The sequence below is a fragment of the Aquarana catesbeiana genome, linkage group LG03 (assembly GCF_042186555.1).
Source record: "Aquarana catesbeiana isolate 2022-GZ linkage group LG03, ASM4218655v1, whole genome shotgun sequence".
Classification (NCBI taxonomy): Eukaryota; Metazoa; Chordata; class Amphibia; order Anura; family Ranidae; genus Aquarana; species Aquarana catesbeiana.
The window spans coordinates 300,056,244-300,071,171 of NC_133326.1; the positions used below are offsets into that span (position 1 = coordinate 300,056,244).

At 42.5% G+C, this 14,928-nt stretch overlaps 1 protein-coding gene across 2 annotated transcripts in view; it reads right to left on the reverse strand.

Moving 5' to 3' along the window:
• PTPRQ (protein tyrosine phosphatase receptor type Q) overlaps window positions 1–14,928 on the reverse strand; it is a 450,263-nt gene that overhangs the window by 30,979 nt on the left and 404,356 nt on the right. For both annotated transcript variants that reach the window (XM_073620248.1, XM_073620247.1), the window contains one exon: window positions 4,446–4,536. In XM_073620248.1, coding sequence (XP_073476349.1) covers window positions 4,446–4,536 — 91 coding nt within the window. The remainder of the gene's footprint in view (window positions 1–4,445; window positions 4,537–14,928) is intronic.

Here is a 14,928-nt window from a genome sequence, read left to right on the forward strand (position 1 = left end):
TCATAAATATGTCAACAATAAAACCACCCCTTTTCCACAATGTCAGAGTAATTTGCATAACTTAAATTAAATCTCTACCAATATTAACCTTTTACTATTTGATGGTGGAATACAGAAAAGTGTGTGTGATGTTATGCCTTTCTACTCCACTATAAAGTTCAGACATTTTGAAGTTGCCCTAGCAATTTATTCTGCTAACTGCAAATAATGCTGCTGCCTATCAGCATTCTGACATCACTCATTTTCTTTATATCAGAGGAAGTTCAAGATGTGGCAATAGAGGCAAGCATAGCTTGATAACAAGTTGTCTTGGCCCAATAATTTTTTGGTATCAGTCACAGCCAATTAGAAGTCTGTAGTGCAACAACAGATATTGTTAAACTTACCCTGGCAGCAAAATGGATATGGTCTTGTCGTTACAGACCTTAGTGTGTTCTTGAAAAGTATATCTATCCAGACATTTGCACATTTAATGTAAATGCTAAGACTTACATAATTTCATAAGCTGTAAAACAACATCAAGTCCATGAAGTTTACCACTTAAGGACCGGAAGGATTTGCACCCTTAATGATCAGGCCATTTTTTTGCGATACGGCACTGCGTCACTTTAACCACTTAAGGACCGGGCCTATTTTTTTTTTTTTTTTTGCTAGAAAATTACTTAGAACCCCCCAAACATTATATATTTTTTTTCTAACACCCTAGAGAATAAAATGGCAGTCGTTGCTATACTTTCTGTCACACCGTATTTGCGCACACTTTTTTTTGGAAAAAATACACTTTTTTTTAATAAAAAAATAAGACAACAGTAAAGTTAGCCCAATTTATTTTTCTATGTTGTGAAAGATAATGTTACGCTGAGTAAATTGATACCCAACACGCTTCAAAATTGCACCCGCTCGTGGAATGGCGACAAACTTTTATCCTTAAAAGTCTCCATAGGTGACGTTTAAAAATTTTTACAGGTTACCAGTTTTGAGTTACAGAGGAGGTCTAAGGCGTATGCGTTCGCTTCTGCGCACAAGCTCGTCAGGAAAGGGCGCTTTAAAAAAAATGTTTCTTATTTATTTTACTTTTAATTTTTTATTTTGTCCTTTTAAAAAAAAAATTTGGGTCACTTTTTGTCCTATTAACATCCCTTGTAATAGAAAAAAGCATGACAGGACCTCTTAAATATGAGATCTGGGGTCAAAAAGACCTCAGATCTCATATTTATACTAAAATGCAGAAAAATAAATAAATAAAATAAAAATGTCGTTTGAAAAAAAAAAAATTCTCCTTCAAGAGCATTGGGCGGAAGAGACGTTTGACGTCGCTTCCGCAAGTCAATGCTATGGGGCCGAGTGGGGGCCATCTCTCCCTCACTCGGCAGCCAGCCAAGCTGGGGGAAGGACCCGATCATCTCCACCGATACCAAAGATTTACCGAAGCAAGGGGGGAGGGGGGCCCATCCCGCCACCGATAATAGTGATCTTCCGGTGAATCTGCCGCAGAGACCACTTTTATCTGGAAGAGGACCGCCCGCTGAAGAAGAGGCTACCGGGGTTATGGCAGCTATCTGCTGCCATAACAATGATACTCCTCTTCAAAGTGCCACCGTATAATGAGGGTGGGCGGTCATTAAGTTGTTAACCAACTACGTTGTACCCAAACAAAATTTATGTCCTTTTCCCCACAAATAGAGCTTTCTTTTGGTGGTATTTGATCACTTCTGCAGTTTTTATTTTTTGCGCTATAAACAAAAAAATAAAGCGACAATTTTGAAAAAAAAACTATATTTTTTACTTTTTGCTAATTAAAAATCCCCCCCAATTTTTTTTTCTTTAGTTTAGGCCAGGGGTGGCCAACCTCAGCCCTCTCAGCTGTGGTGAGACTACAAATCCCATCATGCCTTTGCCTCTAGGAGTCATGCCTGTGATTGTTAGGGTCTTGCAATGTCTCATGGGACTTGTAGTTTCAAAACAGCTGGAGGGCCAAGGATGCCTACCTCTGGTTTAGGCCAATATGTATTCTTCTACATATCTTTGGTAAAAAAAAAATCGCAATAAGCGTATATTGATTGGTTTGTGCAAAATGTATAGAGTTTACAAAATAGGGGAAAGATTTATGGCATTTTTATTATTTATTTATTTTTTACTAGTAATGGAGGCGATCTGTGATTTTTAGCGAGACTGTGACATTTAGGCAGACAGACACTTTTGACACTTTTTTTGGGACCAATGATATTTATAGAGCGATCAGAGCTAAAAATAGCCACTGATTACTGTATAAATGTCACTGGCAGGGAAGGGGTTAACACTAGGGGGCGATCAAGTGGTTAAGTGTTCCCTAGGGAAGTGTTTCTAACTGTGGGGGAGTGTACTGACTGGAGGAGAGATCGCTGTTCCTGATCACTAGGAACAGCAGATCTCTCTCTACACCCCTGTCAGAATGGAGATCTGTCTGTTTGCATTGACAGATCCCAGCTCTGGCTCTCTGAGGAGTGATTGTGGGTGGCTGGGGGACATGGCGGCCGCCAGCCACGTGCATTGGCTCTGGCATCGCCCACCCTATTGCTCTTAAAGCGGCCGACATGCACCTACGGTGATTTGCGCACCCGAGCCAACCAGCCGCAGTATAATGACGGCGGCTGGTCGGCAAGCGTTTAACCAAAAGATACAAATAAATGAATAAAATAAAATAATCATTGCACCCTTAAAACTGCATTGTACTTGAAGAGGAATTATAATGTGTTCATGAAAGCAAATTCATTACAGATTATATAGCAACACAGTTTGAGAACAGCATAAATATAACTTGCTCCTTTAGCTTTTTTCTTTTTTTTCCTATCTAAAATCATTCCATATCTTTGCCCACCAGGCTAAACATGGTGCTCTTTGCAAAAATGTAACAATGATAAAACATCTGTTATGCATGGCACTGGAACTTTTGTGGGTCATGACCAAGAGGTCAATCATCCCATGTCTAAAGTATAACCTTGAAGGCTGCTGACAGCACAGTATAGTGAAGGAAAGGTATGTCTGAATGTTCACCATGAATGAAACAAGCTTAGAGCAGTGGTTCTTAATCTGTTTAGAACCTATATGTGCACAAGAGTAACTCCCTGTAGATTTGTTAAAAAATAAAGAACAAAGATCGAATTTTCTAAGGAAATAGATCTACAATGAGAGTATTAAGGTGCGTGAGGGTTGCGTCAGTGCCATCTACGTTATGTAAATAAGATCTCCATGGAGTATTACAACAGCTTGTGTAAAGTTATACATTTGTAGCCCTGCTATGGAGAAAAAAACATGCATACAAAGATATACTTACCTTTGTTATCCATCGCTGCTCCCCCCACTAAAGGGATTCTGTGTAATAACGTTCAGTTAAAAAAAAAAAAAAAAAAATGCAAAAGCATTGCACATTCTACTAAACTCCACTGGGACACTGATATGGATAGATCTCAAAACATATTTTTAATGTAACTATAAAACTATGAAATCATTTTCAATGAATCAAATCAATGTTTTTCAAATTATGAAAATAATATTCAGTAATGGTCTTTCATGTGGTTGTTCTCCACATTTAGCAATGGTAAATGCCTCCTAAGAATATTTGGAAATTGCCTGCACTCAGTATAGTATGCTGTTCACAAGACTGAATTTGAACTAAACCTATATCAAATTTGGTCAATTAAAATTGAGCATATGATGAGAAAACAGGGTTGATTCAATAAAAGCAAATAAGGAGTTCACTTTGCAAGAAAATTTTAACTTTTTAGGGTAATTTTCCCTTAGCTTAATCAATGAATGAAGTAAAAGTGATACTGAAGTCTCGTTTTTTTTTTTAATTTAAAAATAACAAACATGTTATACTTACCTGCTTTATGAAGTAGATTTGCACAGAGCAGCCAGATCCTCCTCTTCTCGGGGTCCCCTGCCAGCGCTCCTGGCCCCTCCCTCCTGCCGAGTGCCCCCACAGCAAGCAGGTTGCTACGGGGGCACCTGAGCCGAGCCGCTGCCCTGTGTGTCCATTCAGACATGGAGCTGTGACTTGGCCCTGCCCCCTCTCTCTCCTCATTGGCTCACTGACTTTGACTGACAGTAGCAGGAGCCAATGGCACCCCACAATGAGGAGGAAGAGTCCCGAACAGTGGAGACTCTCAAGCAACATTGCGGGATCAAGATGAGGCTCAGGTAAGCATTAGGGGGGCTGAGGGGGGCTGGTGCACACAGAAGGTTTTTTATCCTAATGCATAGAATACATTAAGATAAAAAAAACCTTCTGACTTCAGAACCGCTTGAAGCTTTGCTGACTTCCATCATCCAATCATGTGCAAGCAAAAATACAGCAGTTTTATGTGCCTTGCATGTGATACAGTACTTTTTGTTTAATCCATGGTGACTGGACATCTGTCACTAAATGCTCTGCAAGTTTAATATATTAAAACTAAGCAACATACATGGTTTTATGTTTGTAAAGCGATTCTTTGACCTGTTCCAAGGGAGATCAGCATCGGAGATTGCAAGATCTTCAAGAAATTTAGGAAGTTCCTGTAGGATGAGGAAATAAACATATTAAACATGTTAAAAGACCAATAAACCATCATTATAGGAAAAAAAAATCTGCAGTTCTAAGCAGGCCCTTGCTATTTTTAGAATGTTTCCATTATGTAATTATCTATAATTGACTACAGTATTATTGATTAACTTAAAATGTTAATTGTAAGAATTAGCCTGCATGCAAATTACGAACCTGTATATCTGGGGAATGCAAATATACTAGGAATTTTGTTTTAAAACATATACAAACTTTAGCAGCCACCTAAAACAGGATTATTCCCCGTTCACACCGGTACAACTTTGAAATGGTGCTATTTCAGCGTGATTTCAAAGCTGCACATCAGTGTGATTTACACTGCCAATTTCATTGCAGCTTGCAACTTCATTTAACAGAAATCTATGCAAGTCGCAATGAAATTGGCAAAAAGTGCAGGAACCTTTTTCACAATCACTGCGACATAAGTTATGGTGATATGAACAGTTCCATTGCCGGTAATGGGATGCAACTTGTAATGCAATTTGAGACTGTCAAATCACATGACAAGTGGCAGGGGGGTGTGAACGGGAGCTTACTGCTTTTAAAGTGTTCGGTATGTTTCTCCAAACATATTGTACATCATTTTTGCTAATAACTAGTTGTTTAGATTATTGATTTTGGGATTAAAGATAGCATGTAAACCACAAGAGAAATGTGAGTAAATTAACTTTCAAAGTGAATGATCTCGATCATGGCAAAATAATGATCCAAGCACAACAGACCTACATTGATAAGTATTGGGTTCGCTTCTACCAAGGTTTTGTGGTGAATCCTTGGGGTTCATGAAACTCAGCAATAGTGAACTTTTGGCAGAAAAGTTTGCAGGTTTGTTGGCAGTAATAGGGAACAATCCAGAATGAGGTGCACAGCTCTTGCCTCTGGTCACAAGAGCCAATCATTAAACCATTTAACCATAAAAAGGTACATATTCCTTGTGGCAGTGCCTAGTTTCCCATGTATTGCTTTTTAGACCCCTTTCACACTGGGGCATTTTTCAGGCGCTTTTGGGTTAAAAATAGCGTCTGTAAAGCGCCTGAAAAATGCATCCCCCGTGTGAAAGCCTGAGTGCTTTCACACTGGGGCGGTGCACTTTCAGGACTTTAGAAAAAGTCCTGAAAGCAGCATCTTTCGGGCAGTGAAGGAACGGTATCCTCCACCGCTCCTGCCCATTGAAATACATTTTTGCAGGTGCTTCGACAGCGGCGCTACATGGGCGCATTTAACCCTTTATTCTGCCACTAGCTGAGGTTAAAAGCGCCCCGCGATTGTGGCCGAAAAACACCGCTAAAATGACGGTAAAGCGCCGCTAAAACTAGCGGCGTTTTACCGTCAACACTGCCCACCCCATTCCTACAATCTGCCAGAATTGAATAACAAAGTTTCAACACCCCCCCCCCCATAATGACTTCAGTGGGGTTTGCTGCAACTTTGAACTTCAAGTAATATTTGCAAACTTTTTCATGAACCAAACCCAGGCACATTTGCTCATCCCTAATCCTGCACAGGGTAAACTTAGAAATAGGTTAATATAAGTGATTTTTATATAGAAAATGTGACATCTTATATCGATCTCAATGAGTGATTCCCCTGTCAAGTCTATCAGACACATTTAAAGAGGAAAACACCTTGAGGTAAGACCTAGAGCACAATGGGGCAGTAATATCCCCTGATTGCCTTCTGATCAGGTGAAGTATATCTACAGACATTTTTTTTCTTTAAATTTGGATTTTGTTGGGAAGAGGTAGAACAGTGGGGTTTATTTACTAAAGCTGGAGCAGTGGCTGCCTGTCCATTAGGGGCACCCGAGTGCCGCCCCCTCTATCTACGGCCGCCACCCCCTCCACCTTCTAGCGATTCAGCGATGCCATGCTCTATCCATTACCGCTTCCACTCCCTATTTATGCGTCCGGCCCCTTTAAGGAAGCCGGGCGCCTGAATTACAGTGGCGGGGTGTTTTTTTTAAGCACCTGATTAGAGCCATAGGCTTTAATAGGCTTCAAAATAGGGTGGGCTCATGGCGCAAAGCATTGCGCCAGGAGCCCAGCCAGATGGTACAACAGCAAATGAATATTCGCTGTTGCAACACTGATCCTCCTCCTGGCCAATCGGGAAGCGGGTCTGATACCCATTACCCGATTGTCTGAAAGGACAGGCAATCCTATTGGACGCCTAGGAGGAGGGGAGGAGATGCAGGGTGGAAGTGAGGGGGAGGGAGGAGGAGAAGACACAAGAGCCACTTCCCGATGCCCACCACAGCCTGATGTCTGCCACTGCCTGATCCCTGATGCCTGGATGGGGTAAATGGACTGATCGGCAGACAGCAAGCAGAGGGGGCTTTGAGGTGCCACGGGGGGGGTGGGGGGGGGCGTGGTGGTGGTTGTTGTTTGTTGCCCCCCAAACAAAAACCCACAAGCTGCCACTGACCTGGAGAGTGCAAAATCACTTCTGCATAGAAACCAGCTTCCAGGTTGTATTGCCAAAGCGTAATTGAACAAGCAGAGGTTAGAAGCTGATTGGTTTCAATGCACAAGTGAGCCTGATTTTGCTCTCTCCAACTTTGAATAAACCTCTCTGTCTGTGCCCACTACGTAGATTTACTCTCTTTAATTGTTTTGAGTTGTCACTTGAGCAACAGGAGACATTTTCCAATAGGGACACCTGTTCTGGTAACAACTGCCTAAGAGGGTATTTCCTCTAACTTCCTGTTGTGTCTGCAGGATAGAAAGTAAAGATACTTCTCTCCAATTGGACACCGAAAGCATAAAAAGACTGACATCTAAAACAAAACCAAAAAAATGTTATGCTTTAACAAAGAACTGGAATCTGTTTCTGGTAATATGGGAATCTAAAGGGACTTGTAAAGCTTGTTTCATGTGATTAACAATCCTTGATGATGATTATTTTTAATAGGCCCTCTCAGGCAATTTATGACAACTCAAGATCAGTCAGATGGGAACTTCAGCAAGCAGCAGCCTTCTCGGTTCCTGGTGATTAGTAGGTGCATTTGTGCTGTGCACCTGTTTAAGTGGTTGTAAGATCATTACCCACTGTTTAATGTCTGCCATCACTAGTCATCTACTGACCAAATTTTAACCATACCCAACCAATTTTCTTTAAGAGATAATGATCAGAAAATAAATGTAAAGTACCACACTTTGAGCAATTATCGCAATGTGTGTATTGCTACATACTACAGTTTTTACTAAGAAAAAGGGAATGTATAAATGTTATATTTTACTTGTGCACAAATGCGCTGCCATTAATAGCAACCAATCAAATTATTTTATAGGCATTAATTATGCCCCAGATTAAAAAATCTTTAGCTGTTTAAGTGATCTGTTCTGATGCCATTTCTTACTTTGTCATCCTTATGAAACTGTATGTTAACAGCTGTGCTATGTGAGGCGAAATATACTGATCTCTGTGTATTTTTTCTTGCTTTATTTTTGTTTGGTTTGGTTTTGTTGTATTTAAAGTGATAAAACTTTTAATAAAAAGTTATTTGGAAAAATATTTTTCGAATCTTCTAATGCCGCGTACACACGAGCGGACTTTACGTCGGAAAAAACTTGGACGTTTTTTCCGACGGAATTCCGCTCAAGCTTGCCTTGCATACACACGGTCACACAAAAATTCTCGGAACTTTCGACCGTCAAGAACACGGTGACGTACAACACTACGACGAGCCGAGAAAATGAAGTTCAATGCTTCCGAGCATGCGTCCAATTGTTTCCGAGCATGCGTAGGAATTTTGCGCGTCGGAATTTGTACAGACGATCGCATTTTCGGATAGAACCGAAAAATTGAGAACCTGCTCTTAATCTTTTGCTGGCTGGAATTCCGCCAGAAAAAGTCAGATGGAGCATACACATGGTCGCATTTTCCGACCAAAAGCTCTCATCAGTCTTTTGCTGGCCGAATTTTCGATCATGTGTACGCGGCATAAGGCTTCACACCTGAGCGATCTGAAATTGCGGGGCGCTTGTCACACAAAAAAAGAGCAGAAGCTTCTTTTGAGCGACAGCATCGTGCATTGCGATTTGCCATGATTGCAGCGCGATCGTGGCAAATGAGAAAGGGTTAAAACCACCGCAAAGTTATGCCAGCAGTATTGCCGTGCTGCCCCACTGATTTCAATGGGCAGGAGCGGTGAAGGAGCGGTGTATACACCACTCCTTCACCGCTCCAAGGATGCTGCTTTTTACCGTCCTGCTAGCGCACTGTTCCAGTGTGAAAGCCCTTGGGGCTTTCACATTGGAGAGACAGCAGTGGCTCTTTCAGGGCGCTATTTTTAGTGTTATAGCGCCTGCAAAACACCCCAGTGTGAAAGGGGTCTCAAATTAGAGCAGTTCTAAAATGGACTGGTCATGAAGGGGGTAAAATCTTCCAGAGCTCAAGTAGATAATCAACCCCCCCACCCCAAAGAGTTAACCACTCCAGCCAGTTCACAAGAGGATCACAGACACTATCATCAATGCTGGGGGTTATTACATAAGATAGCACTATTGCTGGGGATTATTGTTGCAGAAACTGACACAAATGCTGTGGGTTTTTATTGCGTAAATTGGCTGCTGATTCTTAAACTGGCACCAATGCTGGGGATCGAATTATAGAAACTGGCACTGATGCTGGGGGTTATTATTGCTGCTGCTGCTGCTGCTGCTGACACCAATGCTGTGGATTGTTATTTTGTAAATTGGCACTGATGCTGGCGGTTATTATTATGGAGATTGCCATGTATACTGAGAGTTGTTGTTTTCTAAACTGGCACTGATATTGGGGGATATAATTGCAGAAACTGGGACTGATGCTGGTGGTCATTATTATCAGCTTGCCAACCGTATCACATGTACAGTGGCTCTGCTGCATTGGATCATGTACCAGGCACGTAATTCGGCACTCCCAGGTAGGGGGCGCATGCGTGCCACTGGTGACCCGGCTGTGCTGTGATGATACACAGCAGATGCTGATCAGTGGGTGCTGGCCAATGGATGACCACCGGCACCCACTGATTGTTGGGAAGAGCTCTGTAATGTCAGAGGGGAAGCTAAGCTGCATTATTATTTCACAGCACTTTAAGTACCTCTAATAAAAAACATATATTTAAAATGTGGGAGTGAACTCTGTTTCTATCGAATTAAACCTAATTTAATTTGTACTGTTTTAAGTATTTTCCTGTTTTGAAATGACACTGACTTTTTCTTTATAGGGGGACGCAGTATGCCATCTTTACCTGGGCACTGGATGACATTGTCCCAGCACTGGGTGCCTGAACACTGCAACCCCTCACAGATGCATGTACCAGATGCAGAAAAATTGGGCCTTGGTTGTTGGTGGTGCCTGAACATTGTAACCCGTTACAGTTACCCTTGCTGGGCACAGGAACAGGCCCTGCTGTTAAAAATTAGAACAACAATTAAAATTACATGCACCTGTCAAACAAGTGCAGAAAAATTGGGCCTTAGGTGTTGGCGGTGCCCTAAACCAAAAATATTGTTGGAAGCTTGCATAATCAAGATTCATGAATAGGATAGGCAGCATAGGCAGTCTTCAAGGGATCCCATATTCCTAGCAAATTCAATCAATTTCATTAGCATCAGGGGCTTGATAGCTGCTGTTGATCCAGGACTGATTAATTTTGATAAATGTCAGCCTGTCAAAAGAGTCTGTGGACAGGCACACTCTTTTATCCATCACAAAACCTCCAGCAGCACTGAATGTTTGTTCAGAAAGCACGCTGGATACAGGACAGGCCAGTAGCTCAATTGCATATTAAACAAGTTCTAGCCAGTGGTTCATCCTCAAGACAAAGTAACCCAGTGGATGCTCACTCAGTTGGAAAGGTCTCTAAGTCTGCTCTTGCCCCTAGATAATCCTGCACCATATGATTATTTAGTTTAGTTAAATTAGTTTAATTAGTTTCATTCATCTTTGGAATTAGTTTTGTTTATTCATTTTCAAATCGATTCAAATTTTTCGAATTAGAAAAGTTTTTGAAATTGAATAGTTTTAAAATTTCTTAAGAGAATAAAATAGAATAGAAAATAAAGGAATAAAATAGAAAACATTGAATAGAATAGAAAAGAATATAACAGAAAATAAAAGAATACAATATAATAGAGTAAAACAGAACAAAATAGGATAGAAAATAAAACAACAGAATAGAATGGAATAGAATAGAAAGGAATAGAATTACAAAAAGAATAAAATAGAAAGTTTATAACCATCCTCTGAAATTCGAATAGAATAGAAAATAATAGCATTTAAAAAACAATAGAATAGAAATAATATAACCATTTTCCAAAATTCAGAAGAGGGAGGGAGGAGCCGGATGTGGGCGTCTGAGTGATCTCGTTGCTGACCCCGGGGCGATGGACGTCTCCCCCTACGTGAGCCTGACGGCGGCAGCAGGATAGACGCTGGCCGCCTGCTGCTGAGGACTCGGCGGGTCCCCCGCCCCCCCCCGGGCTGACGATCCCGGCCCGCACCCTTCCTCATCTTACGGGCTTACATGGTGACTGCGAGGTAGTGCTAGGGTGGACGCAGAGACAGCCCCCGGGAGTACCGCTAAACACAGCCCAGTGAAGTGAGTGCTGATGTGTATATCAGCACGACGCTCTTCCTGTAGCATAGAGCGGATAGAACAGACGGAGGAGGCGGTAATTGCCGGCCCAGGACGAAGACACAGAGATCGTGGTTTGGTCATCTAAGCAAGAGCCAGAGAAGGGACAGACGCAACAGGAGGGGAGCAAGCCACCAACCCCACAGATAAGTGTAAAACCTGTAAAACGAACGCGGCGGCAGGGGTAAGTGATACATGTCTCATATTGAATGCAAGCATGAAGACACCTCTGTTGCTGCATAGGTAACCTCTATTTAATATCTGACAAGGGTGGGCTTGATATATATATTAAAATCTAACCTAAAGGAGACCTAGCCCTCTGTTACCAACTAGAACTGCATTACAAAGTATTGTGTTAAGAACTGTGATAACTGTGACTAGAATATGGCCTGGCGTTGAACCTGATCTCCATATGGTGGGAACTATGGACTATGGGGTATGAATTTCACAGGCAAACACAGGCAAACACAGGTTTAAAAGTGCTCCTAGCCCTCCCCGGCTCTGTATAAAAAAGTGATTACAAGATTACCCTCCTGCTGAATGCAAAAAAAACTACACTCACTGGGCTACAGGTATCAAAAACCCCTTGATAGGCATAGATTCCAGGTTTTGAATCACCATGGAGGGGAGGAGGAGGGGTGGAGAGGGTCCTTTGGGGGCGGGCGGCGGGTTAGTGGGGGGGGGGGCGGCCGGGGCCCCGGGGGGGGCGGCTGGATACAAGGATCGCCACACTGAGCTCAACCTCTAGGGGGGCAACCGTAGGGCCGAGTGGAGTGGGTGGGGCCGCAGTTAAAAGGGCCTAGGAGGTCTAACAACCCCAATGGGGGGAGGGGAGGTTAGAGGGGCGGGGGAGGGTCGGGTGAGGGGGAGGGGAGGCGGGGGGGTACGGGTAGGACGAGACCGGTCCATTTAGTCCTGTGGGGCTACGTAGAGGTGTAAATGTGGTAAAAACAACAAGATGGCCAGGATAAATATAGTTACATACAATGTGAGGGGTCTCAACTCTCCCATAAAATGTGCGAACATAATGGGAGAATTGAGATCCCTGAAAGCAGAGGTGATCTTCTTGCAGGAGACCCACCTATACCTTGGTAAAAACAAGAAAATAGCTACAAGGGATTTCCCGTATTGGATTTATGGAGACTCCCCGATAAGAGGAGCAAAAGGAGTTGCGATTGGTTTTGCAAAGGGAGTAGGGTTCATAATAGAGGAGAGTGTAACTGACCCGGAGGGTCGCTTCCTGTTTATAAGAGGTAATTTGAATGGGACAGATTGTTCATTGGCGAACATTTATTGCCCAAACACCAACCAAGGAAGGTTTCTACTGGGAATACTGGCAAAGTTCGAAGCCTTTAAGAAAGGGAGGGTCATTATTGCAGGAGATTTTAATATCTGTCTAGAGCCAGGGAAAGACAGTACGTCGCATGTTCGGGGGTCCGAGGGTATATGGATGAACAAACTCAAGAAAAAGCTGCATCAACAGCAGCTGGTAGATATATGAAGGATGCAACATCAGAATGTAAGAGATTACACCTTCTACTCCCCCGCCCATGCGACGTACTCTAGGCTTGATCTCTTTTTTGTGGAGCATCAGTATGTGGAAGAGGTAGAGGGTACAAATATAGGACCAATGACGTTTTCGGACCATGCCCCGGTGAGCCTACAAATTAAATTTAGTAAGCATAAATCGCTGAGTAACAACTGGATACTAAATGAAGAGCTCCTACATGATGAAAAAATAGATAAACTCATTAAAGAAGAACTAGAATTTTACTTTGAAATCAATACCGCCGAGGAAACATCAGAAACAATAGTTTGGGAGGCTCATAAAGCCTACATCCGAGGGATCTTAATAAAAGTGGGAGTAGAAAAAAAGAGAAGACAGGGAGAGACCTTTCGCATGCTACAGGAGGAAATCATTAAATTAGAGCAACATCATAAGATAGCGAGGGATGGAGAAACATTGGTAAAACTATATAAGAGTAGGAAGGCTATGCGGCAGTTAATCGAACAAGAAAATCGGAAGAAGTATAATCTCGTAAAAAAAGAAAGATATCTAGGCAGTAATAGACCTGGTAGACATCTGGCGAAGATATTAAGTAAAAAGAAAAACAACAAATATATCGATAAGATAAGGTCAAGAGCAAATGAGATCAGCTACAAGGATTCAGATATTGCAAGGACATTCCAAGAATTCTACGGGGAGTTATACTACATAAATAGAAATGTAACAACTAAGGAGAGGGAACAAAAACAAGTGAAAATCAAAAACTATTTAAGCGAGGCGGGAATGGGCAAAATAATGGAAAATGAGCGAACCACACTGGAGACCCCTATTACGGAGACTGAAGTGAGAAAGGCAATTAGGGAGACACAAGTAGGTAAGAGTCCAGGCCCGGATGGGCTGACAGTGCTCTATTATAAAAAATATCAAGACTACCTAATTCCTAAACTGTGTTCCTACATGAACGACATAGGAGAGAAGGGGGAAATGAGCAGAGAAGCACTGGCAGCTAATATAATGATCATTCATAAGGAGGACAAGGATGCTACAATATGCTCAAGCTACAGGCCTATCTTCCTGTTAAATGTGGATACTAAACTATTCGCAAAAGTGATGGCGGATAGAATGAAGCAGGTAATAGAGAGGATGAATGAATGAATGAATGATTTGTAAAGCGCAGCAAATGCGAACTGAATCGCCTCAAGGCGCTGAGATACATTCTCTGTTGTCAGCTTGTTAGAAGAGGAAGGTCTTTCGTTTTGTCCTGAAGGCCTGGTGGTTTTCTTCCATGCGGATGTTGGTAGGAAGAGCATTCCATAGTCGGGGTCCTTGGACTGCGAATCTTCGTTCTCCCTTTGCTTTGTAGCGGTATTTGGGAATGATAAGGAGGTTTTGGTTGGCTGATCGAAGACTGCGATTCGGTGTGTAGTGTTTTATTTTCTCCCGGAGATATAGCGGAGCATTTCCTTGTATACATTTGTGGGTGAGGCAGAGGGTCTTGAATGTGATCCGATTCTTCACGGTTAGCCAGTGTAGGCTCTTTAGGGATGGGGAGATGGATTCCCAGGGTTTTTTTCCTGTTAACAGTCTTGCCGCCGTGTTTTGGATGAGTTGTAAGCGCGCAAGCTGATATTGGGGAAGTCCTACGTAGAGGGAATTTGCGTAGTCGAGTCGGGAATTGATGATTGTTCCCACAACTGCCGCTTTGTCCTCTTCTGGGATGAAGGGGATTAGTCTGCGTAGCTGGCGGAGGAGATGGTGGGATCCGCTCACCACTGATCCTATTTGTGCATCCATTGTCATTCCTGAGTCGAAAATGACTCCGAGGCTCTTGGCTTTGGTGCTTGGAGAGATGGTCTGTCCGAGGATGGTGGGAGGTGTCCACGGAGTCTTTGTTGTGGAATTTTTGTTAGCTTGAAGGAGAAGAAGTTCTGTTTTTGAACCGTTGAGTTTGAGGGAGCTACTTGTCATCCAGTCATCTATTAAAGTGAGGCATTTCTGTAATTGCTGATGAAGGTCTTTTTGTCCGTTGATGCGAAGGTAGAGTTGGGTGTCATCAGCGTATGAGTGGAAGCAGAGATCGGTTTTCCTGATGATATTGAGAAGTGGGCGGATGTAGATGTTGAATAGTATTGGTGACAAGGGTGAGCCTTGAGGGACTCCACAGGAGACTGCCCGGGTTTCCGAGGTGAAGGTTCCTAGTTTCACTGTCTGGGAGCG